Raw genomic sequence first — 18,692 nt, forward strand, 5'->3', positions numbered from 1 at the left:
AGAGAGTTCTTCAGGCAGAAAGCAAATGACACCAAACAATAATTTGAATCCTTATCCTCACAAAAATAAAAATAATTGTAAGTGGATACTATAAATAACTGTATGCCAAAAAAATTACATAATTTATATACAATTAATAAATTCCTAGAAAGACACAAACTACTAAAACTGACTCAAAAAGAAATAGAAAATCTGAATAGATCTATACCAAGGAAAAATATTGAAGTAATAATTAACAATCTTCCCACAAAGAAAATCCCAGAACCAGATGGCTTCACTAGTGAATGCTACCAAAAACTTAAAAGAATTAATACCAATCTTTCACAAACTCTTCTGAAAAACAGAAGACAACATAATACTTTTCAAATTATTCTTTGAGGCCAGAATTACCCTGATACCAAACCAGACAAAGACATCACACAAAGAAAATAAAACTACAGGCCAATATCCCTTATGAATATACATGTAAAACTGCTCAACGAAATACTAGTAAACTGAATTCAGTAACATATAAAAAAAGATTATACACCATAACCAAATGGGATTTATCCCAGGAATGCACGGTTGGTTTAACATCTGAAAATCAATTAATGAAATACATCCAGTTCAATGGGGAAAGAACAGTCTTTGCAACAAATGATGCAGAGACCACAGCAAAAGAAAAAAGTTGGACTCCTACCTCACACCTAAAATTAACTCACAGACCGAAATATAAGAGCTAAAATTATAAAACTCTTAGAAGAATAAATAAAACTCTTAGGAATAAATCTTTGTGACGTTGGTTTAGGCAATGGTTTCTTAGATAGAACACCAAAAGCACAAGCAACAGAAAAAGAATTAGATAAATTATGCTAATTCAAAATTAAAGACATTTCTGCAGCAAATACTACCATCGAGAAAGTTTTAAAAAAAAACTCCATAGAATGGGAAAGAACCTTAGTAAATCACACTGATAAGAGACTTCCAACCAGAATACATGAAGAGCTTTCACAATTCAATAATAAAAATTCATATAGCACAATTAAAAACTGGCCAAAGGATGTGAGTATACATTTCTCTGAAAAAGATACACAAATGGCAAATAAGAACATGGAAGGATGCTCAACATCATTAGTCATTAGAGAAGTGCAACTAAAAACCACAATGAATATCACGTCATACCCACTAGGGCAGCTGTAACCAAAAAGACGGATAACAAGTGTTGACAAGTATGCGTAAAAATTAGAAAACATCAGTGAAAATGTACAATGGTCCAGTCACTTTGGAAAACAGTTTGGCAGTTCCTCTGAAAGTTAAACACAGAGTTATTATATAACCAAGCAATTCCACTCCTCGGTACATATCCAAGAGAAATGAAAATATATGTACATACAAAGACTTATGCATGGATGTTTATAGCAGCATTATTCATAATAGCCAAAAGGTGGGAAAAAAAAACAAATGTTCATCAACTGATCAACGGATAACTAAAATACGGTATATCTGTAAAATGGGAAATTATTCAACAATAAAAATGAATTAAGCACTGATACATGCTACAACGTGCTACATGAAAGAAGCCAGTCACAAAAGAAAATATAGTGTATTATTTCATTCACGTGAAACATGCAGAATAGGCAAAATCCCTAAAGACAGAAAGCAAATTAGTGGCTACCTAGGGCTTAGGAGGGTGGTAGGAAAGGGATGGAGCATAACTGCTAATGAATATAAAGCTTCTTTTGGGGGTGACGAAATGTTCTCTGATTAGATAGTGATGGTGGTTGCACAATTCTATGAGTATATTAAAAACCACTGACGTGCACGTTTCAAATGGGTGAATATTATGGTATGTGAATTATATCTCAATAAAGTGTTTTGTTTTGGGGGGTTTTTTGGCTGGGCCGTGAGGCATGTGGGATCTTAGTTCTCTGACCAGGGATTGAACTGTCCCGTACCCCCTGCAGTGGAAGTGCGCAGTCTTAACCACTGGACCCCCAGGGAAGTCCCGATATCTCAATAAAGATGTTTTTAAAAAGCTGACCATCTGCTTCTCTACTGGGTGTTTCTCTTGGCATTAGAGAAGGCCAAAAGTTTCTGTAAACTTTTTAAAGAAGCTCAACTAGCTTTTTTTGATAAACTAAAGTTGACCCTTGAACAATGCAGGTTTTAACTGCACAGGTCCACTTACACGTGGATTTTTTTTCAACAGTAAATACAACAGTACTACATGATCTACGGCTAGTGAATATGCAGATGCAGAAACTCACGGATACAGAAGAAGCAAACAGTATAGATGGAGGGCTGACTGTAAGTTATATACGGATTTTCAACTGCGTGGAGGGTTGGTGCCCCAACTCTCACGTTGTTCAAGGACCAACTGTAGTTCCTTTGCCATAGGAATATAGTCTGGGAATACATGCACAGTCCATGAATAGTCGAATACCAACTGATAGCTCACTGTTGACTGGTTTTATATCCCTGATCTAAGCATTTACATTGTCTGATGCGGCTGAGCCAGAGTGCTGATAAGTAAAGATAGAACTCCACCCTAGACAACCCCTTGCATTAGAGACCTCAGGTTCTGTAAAAATAATTGCCTCAAATCAATTCAATGTGCAAGGCTCTGTCCCATATTTCATTAATTCTAAGAAATTCTGTACACTGAGGCCACTTGGAAGAAGTCATAGTTTTTATAACCTATTTACATATATCTCAATTCTCTACAGAATGATACTAATGTTATATACTAGATAGAAATTATTAAGTGATACAGTTCATAAGTATCATGGACCAATAGCTGTAGATGCTTCATTTTAAAAAGTGACGCTTTCAGAAAAGAAAGAGAGGAAAAAAAGGAAGAAAAAAGGAGTATAAGAGTAAAGAACTCAAGCCAATGGAATGCAAAATGATTATATCTTCCTCTTTATCACCCAGTTATAATATGAATCATGCACACTATAATCAGTTATGTCACATGGCATTAGTTTTAACAAAGAACACAGCAAATTGACTTGAAAAGGCAAAATAATACCTTCTGGGGGCGTCCCAATGCTGCTGCCAAGACCCAAAACTGCCATCTTGTGAATTCTCGGCTCCAGCATCACAGCAGATTCTTCTCCCCTTTCCCAGTGGGGTATTTTGACAGGCTCCAGGTGGACATTCTCCAGCCCATCTTCCTGCAGGTTTTGGTGCATGATTTGGATGGCTTTTTCTAGGCTCTTGGAACCACTGAGCCTGGGTCCAACAGTGTCAACCAGAAGTGCCAATCGCTCATAGGATCTGTTCCGGGCTTTCCCATAAACAGCAAGGTTGATGATCGCTTTAGCAACATCTCCATAGCGGGCTATTTCTTCTTTTATTTCTTGAAAAGTCCTCTGAGAGATGCCATTCCCATAGACAGCTTTCCCAGAGTTCAGGGGTAAAAAGTGAACAACACCAACAAATACGAAGACATGGAACTTCATTTTTTTTTCCCAGTCTGTTTTCTTCCTAAAATAATCTAGGTAAGTAAGAAATATGTGTTAGGGGAAAAGAATCTCACAGCTATCTGCCCGTAACCCAGGGACTGCTTTTCAAACAGGATTCCCCTTCCCTTCTCAACTGTTGCCCAATTTCTACCATCAAATTCAGGCACCATAACTCCCAGGAATGAAGAAGAAAAGAGGCAATGATTGGCCTTATTGATAAGGTAACATGTATTAAAACCACAAAATCACATGTTACCTAGCAATCAGTTTAAAATATGCTAAAAGATTAAAATAAGAAGATAACTAGGAAAGAGAGGAAGAAATAGAGGTAGCAGTGATAGGGCTAGGGCAGTGTTACCCCTTCTTCTAAACACAGTATGATCCAAATGTTTCAGAGTTCCCTCTACCTGATATGCTCTCTCCTGTTTGCCTATTGAACTTATCCTTCGAGGCCCTTTCAGAGACGTCATCTCTTCTTGACGCTCTCCCTAACCCCAACCCTTCCACATTTAATCCTCACAACAGTTCTATGAAACAGTTTCTTTTTATTGCCTTCATTTTAGAACTGAGGATCCTGGGGTAGTGAGAGATTAAGTAACTTGCCAAAGACACACAAAGGCTTTCCAGCCCTAGAGACCACGCTGTAAACAGTGCTAAAAGTATGTTTGTGGACCCATGCCAGTCCACAATTGTTTTTCACAAGTCCACGAAAGACAAACACAAAGATTAAGAGTAAACATATTCAGTAATGTGCAACACAGTAGCCAATAGTCCAATGTGGTTATTACAATTTAAATTAAATCATCAGCTTCTCAGCCATACTAGCTGCATTTCAAATGCTCAATGGCCACATGGGCTAGTGGCTGTTGTATTGGGCAGCACAGAAAGAACATTTCTATCATCATAGAAAGTTCTGTTGAATAGCACTGGCTTAGACACCTTTATAGATAACTGACAGAACAACTATACATCTGTCAAATCTAACGACTAAAAAATGATGCTTCGTTTTACTTTTCTACTTCACTATTATATTTTTCAGAAGCATCAGTCGGCTACAAATTCTAAATTTAAAAATCTGGTCCTTCACCACAGATAAATAATTTGAGAAGCACGGTCATAAACTACTATATAAGTATAAACTCCAAATTCAGGCAGCATACAAGGCCTTTCAAAATATGGTTCCAACAACCACTTCAACCTCATCTCTCTACCTGCCCCTCTAGAGTGAACACATTTTCATTCTCATTCTCATTTCTTCTCTCTCTCCCTCTCTCTCCCTTTCTCTCTCTCTCACAGGCACACACACATAGCACTTGAAATGTGGCTAGTCTAAACTGAGATGTCTTGTACGTGTAAAATATACACCTGATTTGATCTTCAAAATCAATTACTTCATATTTAAGTGTAAAAAAAACATAAATATTTCAGATATATTGGATTAAATAAAATACATGATTATTAATCTCACCTATTTCTTTTTACTTTTTAATATAGCTATTAGAAATTTTTAACTTACATAATATTTATATTGGACAGTAATGTTCTAGCTGCACTGAACTGGACCCTGTTCTTCAACTACCCAGGCCCTTTTATAACTCTGGGTCTCTACATATGTTCATTCCCTTTTATTGCAAGGCCCTTCTCTTCACCCTGGCAAACGTCTATAATGAGAATGCATTAAAAATCACCTCTTCTGTGAAGCCTCACCAAACAATACCCCAGAGGTACGTGCACCATTTTCTGTGTTTCTACCATAATTAACTATATTATCAACAAATATATTTGTTTATAAATCTGTCTCTCCTGCTCTCAAAGTCAAATAGGGTAAATTATTCATCATTGTACCCATATATAGGCACTCTATACCTTTTTAAGAAGGAACGAATAAGCATTTAATCTCTCTAGGTCTCACCTCCATAGAGTATAAGAGTACTACTTATCTTGCCTCCTTCACAAGGAAGCTGTAGGAATTAAAATCTTGCGATCATATTTTAAATATTTTGAAAAATTATAAAAACTATACATTGCTGCTGCTTTCTTTTTTATTATAACTACAGTTGACCCTTGAGTGACACAGGCTTGAACTTCCCCGGTCCACTTCTACACAGGTTTTTTTCCCATAAATACTACAGTACTACAAGATCTGAGATTGACTGAATCCGTGGATGCAGAACCAGATATGGAGCGCTGACTATGGGACTTCAGCATCCACAGAGGATCCTGGAACCAATACCCCTCCTTGTTCAAGGGTCAATGCATAGGTTTTTCGTTTCTACAGTTACCATACTGATGCTTGTTTTAAAACCTAAATTTTATTAAGCAATCAAAATATTTCACCAGATTGCAATTTATTCTTGAAAGTACATTTTTCCAATATATTTGGAAAAATGTTCTTGGGGCAAAAAAAGAAAAAAAGGTTAATAAGCCATCTATTAATTGACACTAAACACAAGTATCTACTTCTCATTAAAAGTTCTGTAAGCCTTCTGCAACCATTAATTAACGATTTCATAATACATTTCTAGTGATGGATTAGAATCATATTATGACAACATTGTAGAGAACAGGAGAGCTTAGGGATCCCTAGTCCATATCCTCGTTTCATAGAAAGTTAACAAGGCCTGCGTTGTGATTCCTAGGCAGCAGACAAACCAGCAACTACAATTAACCAGGTAAGTGGACCAGCTAGCACATACTTTCTAAAGGATTAAGAATAGTTTTCTTCTAGGAAACTATATGCATTTACATATAATAGAAATTCAATGAAGGATACCCAAATGCAGTCTGAGAAGCAAATACCTATAATAAAATACATGTATACAGAGTGGCATCAGAACAAAGAGAAGAACAAAGGGGATCATGAAAAGCTATAGAGAAGACATAACATCTCAGGACAGGCTCAAGAAATGGCTCTGCAGGCAGAAAAGAGTGAATGGTATCCCTCAGAGCGCCACTAGAACATCATCTGTATGTCACATCCTGGTTAAAAGATATGTCCAGAAAATAACAGTGCCTGAGTCTATCATCTTTACATCTTTTTGCGTATATGTCAATTGAATTAACAGATAACACATCATTTTGATGATAATATTTAATGCTTCTTAACATGGTCAGTTAAATTAATTTTGACTCTAAAAAATGATACAATTACTTTAAAACAGAATTCGTATCCACGAGTGTTGTTCTGAGTATCTTAACTATACTGTTCTTCAAATCCCACAAATGCAATAAGTGCTTATTTTTAAAAGTAGGTTAATTTAAAAGGTGATGGTTTGTTACCTTTCAATGGATCAGTTTTTCCCTGAGTATAAAGTTTACTAAGATCAAAGGCACAAAACAATGCATTACATGAGATATCACCCAGAACACTTGACACAAGTAAACACTAAATACATGTTAGTTGACTCTAAACCTAGTTTTCTCTGGAATATAATCTCAAAATTACCTATGTAATTCTTGGCTAGAATGCATAATTATATATCTCTCCAATGGAGCACTATAAGAATCTTTTTTTATTATTATTACTTTTAGAAAGGTACATTAGTCCAAGATGTGTTTTCAGTAATAAAGGGTAGAAAATAATAATTATAACTAACAGTCTATATTTGAGGAGGTAATAAAAATGGAACAAGATATTGCTATATCAAATTCCAGTCGAGAAGAAAACCAAAATATAATATGTAATTTTAAAACACAGGGACTATAGGTAATTTGTACAAATCTGATACATAATTTGTACATTCCTAGCAAGAAACAGAGGATTATAATAAAAATTAAAATAGTGAAATATACAGACAGAATAAGATTAAATAAAAGCCAAAAATGAAGGACAACTTGAAGAAATTCTCTCCTAATTCACCGATTTAGGATCACCATACAACAAGAAATTCATTCTAGAACTGGAGTCGATCCAAGTGACAGGATGATCAAAGACACCAGTATATTTGCATGAAAGGACTAAAACACTAGCCCTCCCCAGTGTGAAAAGACAGGCCAAAAGTAGAACTATTTTGTTGCATAAAATCAAGAAGGGTTTGGAAAACATGAATACAGATTTACTCGCCATATCTTTTCATACTTGTACCAGGGAATAGCCCTAGTGGCTCAGAGCTAATTTTAGGAAAATCAAAATGTACAGTTTTACACAGTAAGTGATAAACATGTAAACAGTTTCCCTAAGAAAAAAAAGAGGATTTGGATAAAATCATGAATGATACAGTCATTGGAGCTGAACCCTTTTAAATCTACCACACAACATTGGCACCACACTGACCTAAGTATAGTTTCCTATGGGATCACCAGGAGGGTTTGCTGATCTGAAAGACTGTTAGTCTGCCCTAGCTCAGAGATAGAAAATGTCCCTATACAGTCATTTCAGTCAAATAAAATTAAGCAAGCTATAGTATTTTTCTACAGTCTGCAAAGGGAGCAAACAATTCTACGGTGATCAACAAAGACAAATAGAATTACTGATCTCAAACATTTCCCCTTTATAATTGCAAATGGTGCTTTGTTTTGGGTCATAACTTCATTTCTCCAGTCATTTAACAAAGATGTATTGAGCACCTTACCTACCAAGCACCAAAGACACAATTTATAAGATAATATCCATACCCTCAAAGAGCCGCGAAGTATAATAGAGAGACAGATAATGTGAAAACCCTACAACTGAGGTGGTTACAAGCTTCTGTGAAAACAAACTGGAGGAGGGGATTAGGAGGAGATTCCTGATGGCGTGTGAAAAAGGCGAGAGTGGCACTGAAAGAACGATAACCCCAACAGAAAAAAACAAACCGTGCAAAGACATGGAGGCTTTACAAAACTTGGGCTATGGAGAAAATGGCAAGGAGTTGGATGATAAGTAGGGGGAAATGGTGGAAGATACAGCAGTGATGCAAGGAATTATTCCCCAAGGTCTGACTAAAAAGGTCTACTGTGTGAAGCTTCAAAGTGGAACACAAACCCCCAGGGCACTGTAACAGGGGACTTAATGAACAGTTCCCAACCCTTATGCAGCCAGGAAAAGGAAAGAAGGAAGGGACTGAGGGAGAGAGGGAGGGAGGAAAGAAGGAAGCAAGGAAGGAAGGAAGGAAGGATAGTTTTCTTTCTGATCTTCACTATGACCTGCTCCTTAGCACAAAGAATCCACACAGATTCCATATCAGGACAAGGCCAGCATGTGAAGTTCCTCAAAATCCCCAAACAAGCCACTACTTATTACCTATGTAGTTATTCCTTGGAATTTTCACAGAGGGAAAAGTAAACCATGGTTACAAAAGACGCATTAGTCAAATAATTCACTTACAAAGACACTCAAGATTTTATTTATTTAAAATCCCTAAAATACTAAGAATAACCCAATTGACCAAAAAAAAAAATCTAGCACACTCGAGCAAATTATAGGACACTTGAAATGTCTAAACTTAAACTGTAAAACATTTTCTTAAAATACTCTTTATTTTTATACACAGAAGGTTTGAAGTCATTGTCCCTTTACTTGAATTCAAACTGGGGGAATATTAAATGTTATACTCTTCAAAATCTTACCAACAACTATTTTTAAAACTCATGCTGTATCATGCCTTTGAATTCAGAAAGTTATATATTCAAAGGAAACTTTGGAGCACTATTTGAAAAAAAGACTTTCTTTTCATATATTGTGTTCATGATCCTACAGATTATCTTTTTCACAAAAAGAGATAAAATTGAAATGTCATTTTCATTCTTTTCTACTTAAATTTGGAAGGAAACTTAAGCAAAACCAACTTTTCTTCTGCTGTGAATTACATTCTAATAATAGGTTTATATTTTGAGGAAACAAAACAAAACCCTTTGCTTCTATTTCTAAATCTTTTTCCTAAAATATTATTGTTTGAAAATGTCTCAGGCTATGATAGAAATGCCAGGATGAATAGACTAAGTGACGTGCAAAAGGACACAATGGAAAGAGAATGTGCTGAAAGACAGAAGGAGTAAGATTTAGGGACTGAGATTTTTATTGACTTTTTTATTGTGTCACTTTTTTAAAGACTGCGTATACTACTTACATGAAGACTTAGATATTTCCCCTAAACCTACCATTGCTAAAAAGGATTCACTGATATAAACTTAACTCTTCGTCTTCAGCCTAGATTGTGTAACACATATAATGGCCAGAAATGCCAGATCCTAGCTCTGACACTGGCACAGCGAAGTTCACTTCCTGACTCCCACTGACGCTCCTAGATTTATAATAATTAGCCCTTTAACCTTCTTAAGGAAGATTCTTTCCTTTATTAAAGTCAAAGTTCAAACAAGAGTGGGCTTCTACTTTCCAAAGCTTATATCCCAATTATTCATTCAGTCCTTCAAGAAAGCTCACTGAGAACTTACTATCTTGCCAGGAACTGTGCAAGAATTTGGAGAAGGTATAAAATTAAGCAAGACTCAGTTCCTACTATTAGTAGGCACTGTCAATTATTTAATCTCCATCCCTCCCTTTTCTTGCTAACCAAACCTGGATTTTATTTGGGGTCAAAGTTTCCAGCCCGATTAATCTAGGCCAATCGTTCTTAATACGGATGGTAGCAGTCCTAGGAGATGTTCTGTATATGCCGTGGGGGGGGGGGGCATTTTTGGTTGTCAAAAAGGTATGGAGGTCCTACTAGGAATTACTTGGCAGAGGCCAGGGACACTAGACATACTGCTATGGGCGGGGGGGAAATCCTGTCTACTAAGAACTCTCCTATACTCCATAAAGATTTTTTTTAATGTGAAAACCTATTATTTGAGTCTTGACCCTAACTCTATTGTACATACAAATATGTACAAAAATGGTTCCTGTGCAGTTTTAATGCAAGTTGATTTTTTCAAAAAGCAACTACCATGTGTATCAAGGGAGGACTATATGTGTTTTGTTCACGATTTTACCACGAGCTGTTCATCATTTCAGTGAAACACCGATGACTACGCTGCCCCTGGAACTGGAAACACTGTCACCACGCCCCTGGGCCCGTCTGCATTTGTTGCTGTCACATTCACCATGCAAGCACCCAACTACTTCATTATGTCAGCTAGTGCAGTCATGCCTGGGAATGTATGTTTTGAAGTACTTTATTATAAAGTACTTTCCTTTAATGGTTCCTTTACATGACAGTTAGGATAGCACACTGATTTACTTGAAAATATGTGGAAGCATATTATCTATGATGCTTAATTCAGGATAATAAAGCAAGCATTATACATTATTTGTTTTGCTTTTTTGTTTTTTAAAAGAGGCATTGCATCTAATAGGATGGAGAACTAGTGATTTAAGTGAATTCAACAATTCTCTTCCTCACTCTTCCAGCCTACCTTTTAGCCAGAGGAGGCCCTGTGACCCAGTTCTACTCAAAGATACTCAAATAGAAGCAGCTGACAAGAAAATGGCCACAATTCTAGAGCTGCATCAGCTACTTTGTAACCATGAGGGCAAGTCCAAGAGTACTGGTCCTGACGTCACTGAGCAGCTAAACCAACACCAGCACCACCAATTTGTCTGTTACACGAGAAAACTAAACTCCATTTGTTATAGCCACTGTTAGCTGGATTTTCTATTCCTTATAGCTGTGATTACATTTCCAACTGCTACAGTACTTTCAGGGCCTCTTGGGGATCCATAATTAAATATAGTGTTTATACTAACTAACACCATAAGTGTAACAGAGAAGAACAAATCTGACTCCATATTGGATCTGTTTCTTTTACTTTAACCTTTGTATTCTATTGCTTTTGCTTCAAGTTAAGAATGTTGCCTGTAGCCTGAAATATACATGATAGCCCATTCTCAAGGTTCTGACCTTTAAAGGTTTGACACTTTTCCTTTCACATAGAGATAAAAAGTTGCAGAACAGAGAATAACACTTGTCTTGTTGGAGGTTTACAGGAACACTGTGACCTGATCTAAGAGGACAGCTGCAAGGACAAAGGATTCCAACACCAAGAAGTCTGCAGCAACCAACAACACCCCCTCCCTTTTGAGTATAAGAGAAGCCTGAATTCTGACTCCGGTAAGACAGTTCTCTGGGACACTAATCCACCACCTTCTTGGTCTACTGGCTTTCCAAATAAAGTCACTAGTCCTTGCCCCAGCAACTCTTCTCGACTGGTTGGCCTGTTGTGTGGCGAGCAGTACAAGCTTGTACTCAGTAACAAAAGCAAGGCGTAGGAGCCGGCATATGGTCTACCTAGACTTCCCATGTGCACCTAAACTCTAAATATCCAACACCAAACTCAGAATCTTCCCTTCCAAACCTGCTTTTGTTCCCCGCCTCTAGTCAGTAAGTTAGAAACTGCTGTGTGTTGTTGGATTCTTCCCCCTCCCTCAGGGAAACAGGTGAACAGCTGGCAAGTCCTGTAACTCCACCTTCAGATTCTTTCTTTACCCATTTCCCTCATCTCCACACTTACTATCACTCCCCTAGCTCAGAACCTCATTATCCTTCATCTGAAACCCTTCCTCTTACATCTCCCTGCCTTAAACTCGGGTCCCTTTCCAATCCGTGTTTCATGCTGCCACCAGCTTTATCTAGGGAACCAAATCGAATGAGTCTTTGGCTGAAAGCATCTGTTGCCCTGTTTACTGTTCAGTGTTCTGGATGTGGCTTTCCTCACAGTCCTTCCCTGTCGTTCCCCTCCCCTCCGATGGTGCAGCCCTAATGGGTGTTTACCATTCCTTGAAGTCACAGAACACTCTTTACACCTAATTTTGCTCTGCCAGAAATGCCCTTTCATCTTTTCCCCACTTGGAGAAGTCATGATCATGACCAAGGTCCTGCTCATCTGTCCCCAGCTCCAGACAGAGCCATTTGCTGCCTTTTCAGTAGTGCACCGCATGCTACATGTCTTTGTGTCTGTCACCCTGCTGGACTATAGACATCACTTAATAACAATAATATTTTATTTTATAAAATTCACCAAGCACATTCTCTGAAAGGAATGTGTTTTGTATACTAAGCAAATAGCACAATACCTGTCAACAAATATTTATATAATAAATGAATAAATTCATCAAACAAGTAGTTATATTTCACAACAGAAGTATACGGCTCTGATTCATCACTTTAATGATTACTTTTCCTGCATCAGACACTACAGTTTGTGCCTTTAAACTACAGCATATTCACAACTTTCTTTCATAAAGGGAGTCAAGAGACCTGGGACTGGGTCCTGGCTGTCCCTCTCTAGACGCATGGACCTTGAACAATTGATTCGAAGTCTCTCTTTATGTGTTAAATAAAGGGTTGCATTCCAGCTCTAACATTCTATTATGGATTTTCTTAAATATTTAATATCAATCACACTTTTCTTTACACTCCATATTAGCACATGAATAAATCACCTTATCCCATTTTGTCTCCTCCCACCAGCCAACTGAAATTGAACTCACAAAGGTCATTAAGGATGCCCTTGTTCCGAAATCCAATAAAAACATTTCAGTTCCTATCGTACTTAACATCTGGAACACTTAACATTGTGGACAGCCTCTCCTTTTCCAAATACTCTTCTTTTTATAGTTCTACTCTCCTTCCCAATCTTTTTTGTAGGGTCCCTTTTTTCCACCTATCCTTTAAAGTTTATTATTTCCTAGGGCTTTCTCCCATGAGCCACGACAAGAAGGCTTCATTCAATGTGTCTGCCACTTAACATGTCATCCTGAATAAGGCATGGGCATTGAGGAAACAAGGGAGGAGGACTGACGGAAGAGAGACAAATCCTAACAGCTGTGCAAAGAGCCCAGTGTATGACGTTCCTCTTTCTTCTGGCAGTTACTACAGTCACAGCGGGTTAGTGAGTTCATTGTTAGAGCAGGGCAAATGGTACCCTGACTGGCAGTCCCGTCCACACAGGGAATCCCAGGAGCTCTGGGATGGAAGGTGTGGGAGTAACAACCTGCTGAGAGGGGTCTACCAGTAGACCTTTCTCCTCCCACTGGCCACACTGAATACCCATGGCCCCTCTCTACAGATGTCAAGTGACCAGCCCTCTCTTATCCTGTCTCTTCCCACCAGGATAAGCCAGAGGGCTGACTCACTTTGTGTCCCTGACATTTTACGGCTTACCAGTGAGCAGTTTTGGGAAATTGTAAGAAAATTAATTGGGCTCACTTTGTTCATTCTTTTTCCAGACTTCTTCGTCCCTTTCTTGAATATATAAAACAATGAAGCCTAAATTCCTACTGTTCAAAAGTAGGCATCTTTGTCACACAGCCGAATGTAACTGACTTCTGACCTACATCATTATGGGACGAAGAGGAATAAATATGAAGCTCCCTTATGTGCTACTTAAGTGAAACCATATGATTAAAATTCCAGTAACTGAAATCACCCATGAATCTAGGACAAACTTCGTATTCTTGGCTTGCAAAATCCTACTGAAACCCCAAATGTGTGTGAGACGGCTCTTGGTCCCTTTGTTAGCTGAGGATGCTGGGCTGACAGTGAGGGTGGATGCCCTTGAGAACAGAGGTCCCTGATCTGTGACTGCCACATGTGCACACATGTGCAGTCGGTGGCCATACCAAGGACATACAGTCAACAAAAGTACAGACAAATCACGAAGAATGCAGTTCATACCCTTTGGGGCCGAATACAAAGTAGGTAACCACAGACCTAAGTAATTCTGAGGCCTTATGATCTGAGAGAACTGAAAAAGGGGACAAAAGGACATGGGATTTTAGTCTCATAAAGTCCCAGTTTTCTAGAACTTGGACCCCCTAAGAGTAATAATAGGAAGTGCTTTATTTCTGTCAGTAAAACCAGTGAAGCATTTGTCTTCGATCTGGTGATATTACAAAACTATTACAAGGCACCGCAGCCTCTTCCAGAGGCAAGGGAGAGAATACGGCCCTCCTTGAATCAGACAAAATACGGAAGTCTTCTAGAGACTCAGCCTCAGAAAACTATCAAGCTAGAGATATATAGATTTAATTACTCGTTGCCAATATAGGTTTACAGTAAATTGACTGTATTAATGTGTTTTTATTGCTAAAGAGCATGTTTCCCCCATGTATCTTCCCCTGAACTAGTTAATAACAAGTTCCAAGGAACACTCTGGTAGAGATATTAGTAATTTCCTTCAGAACATGCCTTTTAGTTTCCCTCACTTTAGCCAGGCTCCCCCATTCCATAAACACAAAAGCAGAAAGACCCTCGTTGAATCTTGCTGCAAACACAGTTCTTATTACATACAGCCCAAGCCAGGGAGGGCTGTTCAGCAAGTCACTTACTGCAAAATTTGCTATTAAACCCGTCAAACAGACATGTATGAAAACGCGGCCTCGCTAAACAGCTGTTAAGTTTCACGAGCTTAAAAAGAAAATACCATCTAGCTATACACTGTTAGCTCAACAGAGACTCCCCATTCGGTTTTAAAATCTGATCGGCCGGTACACTTTTCCCTAAATCCTAACATTTGCTCTCCGCTATGAGATGGCCGTCACACGGCACCACCAGCAAACATAGGCTGAGTGCGCACACACACACACTTGACAAGAGTGTGTGCTCCCTCCTCCTGAAATGGGAGCATGCAGCATCTGTTACTTCAGGCTCTTGCACAGGGAAAAGAGCACCTCTCAGTCGTGTAGAGAGGAAATTAATGCACAGATCCCTTCCTGTCCCAACGGTCAGATATTAATCAAAGGTGGCAAAAGAGTTAAGGCAAATAGATTCACAGTAATGGAGCTAAAACAATTATTCAAAGTGCTTAATCGGTCAATGTAAAATAAAACTCTTGTAGCACTCCATCAGTGCACAGCCAGCCAAATTATCCTGTGGAGAAGGAACATTCATAAAACAAGTTTTCTCCAAAGTGGAGAAAGCAAGGTGATACAGCAGATGTTTGACAGCAGGAAATGAAAAAGGTAGTTTTAAAAAATAAAAAAAGGAATTAGCAAAACACTTAGAGAGAGGTGAGTTTGGAGTGTGGAACAAAGACAGTGGGGAAAATATATCCCAGTCCAGAGGTGAGAAGGGAGGAGAAAAGAACCATAAGGAGGCATGGGACAACAGCTGAGAGTGACTTTTCTTAACAGGCAATTTCTAAATCCAAAGAGTAATTTTTTTAAAGATAATCACACTTATCAGGATACTGTATGATTTAAAGGATCACGTAGACAGACTTAAAGGCAAGATTCTTGGATCCCAGATAGAAACCGCAGAAGAAAAAGGGAGAAGAGAACCAGTTACCTCTGGGGAGAGACGAAAACAGCTTGGGAGGAGGACAGAGAAATAAAAGGTACCAGAGCTTGTCTCAATTTTGGTGATTTTTTTCCCGATTATCTGACTCAAATGATGAAAAACCCATAGTCAGGTCACTCAAGTCATTGTTATGGGAAATGAGGTGAGGAAACACTAAGTTGGGAATAATCGCCCATAATTGCCTAGAGGTCTACTAAATCCGTGAAGGATCAGACTATTTCCTAAATGCAGTGCGTTTGATTTCCCTCCAGAGGATGCAGGAAATTGTACCCTTTGAAACAGATGAGAAGTTTTGGATAACATCAGATTCTATTGGAAAGCCCCCGGGGTAATGAGTCGGCAGCTCGCAGCCTGCACAATAGTGTCTGATACGTTTAGTAGCAGATGAGGGGAAGTTTGTTGTGACAGCTGTGCAGAAAAACAAGTCTGAAGGTTAGGTGGATTTGCAACATGAGAAGGTGGTTTGGGTTTGGAAAAAGCAAAGGCGTCTTCAGATGGGAAGAGCACACGGAAAAATGAACAAGAGAAAACGCAGAGCAGCAGAAGTAAAGGTGCCAGTGGTATGGAGTTCTTGGCACTGTTTCCACATCAGAAAGGCCTGCTCACCAGTCAGGATGTCCCACAAACACAGTTAGTTGTACCATTCACTTTTATGGCAGTTAAGGCCTAGCCAAGCGTGGGAATAATGTACTACTTGCAAGATACCTAGAAACAGAGTAAACTTGAGTTATACTCGAAGATGATTCTCCTCTCTGCTTGTCCTCCCCTGAGACCAGCATCCAGGCCTCTGTTCTCTCCCTCTGTCCCTAAGGCAATCTCCTCTCACGCTCCGCATAGATGATGGCTGCTGCCTGCCCTCCCCGGCTGGGGTTCTGTTCAGCACAGCCCTCGGTGCTACATTTGTTTCCCATCTTCCCTCTGCCACCACCACTTGCTCAGCGGCCAGCCACTTCCCTAACGAAGTGTCACAGGCAGGACAAGAAAGACCTTGTGTTGTACATGAGTATGGTCCAGACGAGCATCAGAGGGAAAAGACCCTAATGAACTGGAAGCAGGAAGATAAACACCAAGTGACAGAGATGGTGGCTGAAAACCCTGCAGATATAACCTCTCTGTAGTCTGCTACGGAAGTCAAGTTCCTGGCTTGATGCAGGCAGGAGGGAGGAAAAAAGGAAGGAAGAAAACCATACTGACCCTCGCCCTAGCAAATGACTGGGCTACGTGTTTTCATATATATCATCTGATTTAACCCTCATAAGCAGCCACTGAGGGAAATAATAATTACTTCCAAAACAGAGGTTCAGAGAACATAAGTGATTTGCTTGTGTGATTTGAGTGATTTGCTCATTGTCATTTGGGTACTAAGAAGCAGAACTTTTCCTCTGCTTCTTTGAAGAGGTAACTCTGCCTCAACTTTTTTTTTTTTTTTTTTGCGGTACACGGGCCTCTCACTGTTGTGGCCTCTCCCGTTGCGGAGCACAGGCTCCGGACGCGCAGGCTCAGCGGCCATGGCTCACGGGCCCAGCCGCTCCGCGGCATGTGGGATCCTCCTGGACCGGGGCACGAACCCATGTCCCCTGCATCGGCAGGCGGACTCCCAACCACTGCGCCACCAAGGAAGCCCTGCCTCAACTTTTGGAAAGCCTTTGCCTTACTTGAGCGTTTGGGTTGGGTGATCCTCCTACAGGTCCCAGTGCTACTCTGTCCCAAGTACAGAGTATGTATCATGGTACATATCACTCTGCATTATAATTGCCTGCATTATAATTGCCTGTTTCTCAATCTCCACCTCTAGGCTGAAAGCTCACCGAAGGCAAAGGCTGTGGTTCAGTGTCCCTCAGTGCTAAATACAATGCCTGCTCGATACGTGCTTGAGGGATGCTGGCCAGAAATGAGAGTCCCCACCCCATGCTGTCTCTAAATAATAGTGCCTGGAATTTTAATTTAGCCAAGTGCTTAGCAAAATGAAAAAGAGAAGTTACAAAGGCTAAATGTGTCCTACTTTCAAGCTCCACTGTATAGTCTCAATGGTACTAATGCTATTATGTGGAACATGGTTATGGACTTGTGAAAGAATAGGGTGTTTAAATGCAAGTGACTATACAATACTGCAGTACTTGCTATTCCCTGGTTGAAAATGAATGTTAGGTGGAAATGTTTATGTCTGACAGTAGGTTTTTTCCAGGTTCTTTTCTGTAGAGTACTAAGAAACACTGGTAAGCCCTGCTTTCACTCTTGGAGTCCCACAGACACCAATCATTCACACTCAATATCACAACTTCAAAATGTTTAATGTGCTCTGAAGTTTGGTGGGTTCTTTCTTTTAGAGATGGAAACAAGAAGAGAGCCAAATTACCTTAGCCCATGTTTTTGGAAGACATTCGGGTTTCTGCACTGTAGAACCCATGCAATTGTTCCAGCAATCCTATTCCAACGCCTGTTTCCAAAGTAAAAAATACATGACTTGACCACCAGGAATGTGTGTATGTACTAAGTCCAAGTCCAGAGCAGAGTGGCTCTGCCTGAGCTATCACCCCTGATGCCCCATCAATTAGTAACGCCTAATCAACCCACAAAACCAGAGAAAAGAGGTCAGCCGAACAACTAAGTCCAGACTGAAGCAAATCTGCTTCTAGTTACTTTTCTCTCTTGTTCCAAACACATCTAGGTACAGACTTTAATAAAGGCATGTGCAAAGGCTGGTTTTACTGAATTCCACACCCAGTGGGGATAGCAAATCGTGGACTTAAGTAGCCTCTAGCAACTAGAACCAACGCTGAACATGCATTTAATTCAAAGGTACCGAACTCTACGAAAAATGCTCAACCTTTCTCAATTTGTCTTGGCATTTTGTGGTTCCATGCTGTATTCCAGGGCTACCAACACAATAAGGAGTCTCTTCTCAGTCTCCTGACTGCCTGGATTGGGTATTTCCTGAAGTATACAAGAAAGAGTCACTCGAATGCTGCTGGGACAGTGGAAATTCTAATAGGCCTGAAAGCTGATTGCTATACTCTTGTATTTTTCACCT

The 18,692-nt window shown here is 39.4% G+C and overlaps 1 protein-coding gene across 2 annotated transcripts in view; it reads right to left on the reverse strand.

Moving 5' to 3' along the window:
- CPQ (carboxypeptidase Q) overlaps positions 1-18,692 on the reverse strand; it is a 479,409-nt gene that overhangs the window by 373,660 nt on the left and 87,057 nt on the right. For both annotated transcript variants that reach the window (XR_003793513.1, XM_029222597.1), the window contains exon 3: positions 3,011-3,478. Coding sequence is in view for 1 of the 2 variants with exons in the window: in XM_029222597.1 (XP_029078430.1) it covers positions 3,011-3,443 (433 nt within the window). In the remaining variant the exon portion in view is untranslated. The remainder of the gene's footprint in view (positions 1-3,010; positions 3,479-18,692) is intronic.

The sequence above is a fragment of the Monodon monoceros genome, unplaced genomic scaffold, assembly GCF_005190385.1.
Source record: "Monodon monoceros isolate NGI ecotype Baffin Bay Population unplaced genomic scaffold, NGI_Narwhal_1 Super_Scaffold_14, whole genome shotgun sequence".
Taxonomy (NCBI): Eukaryota; Metazoa; Chordata; class Mammalia; order Artiodactyla; family Monodontidae; genus Monodon; species Monodon monoceros.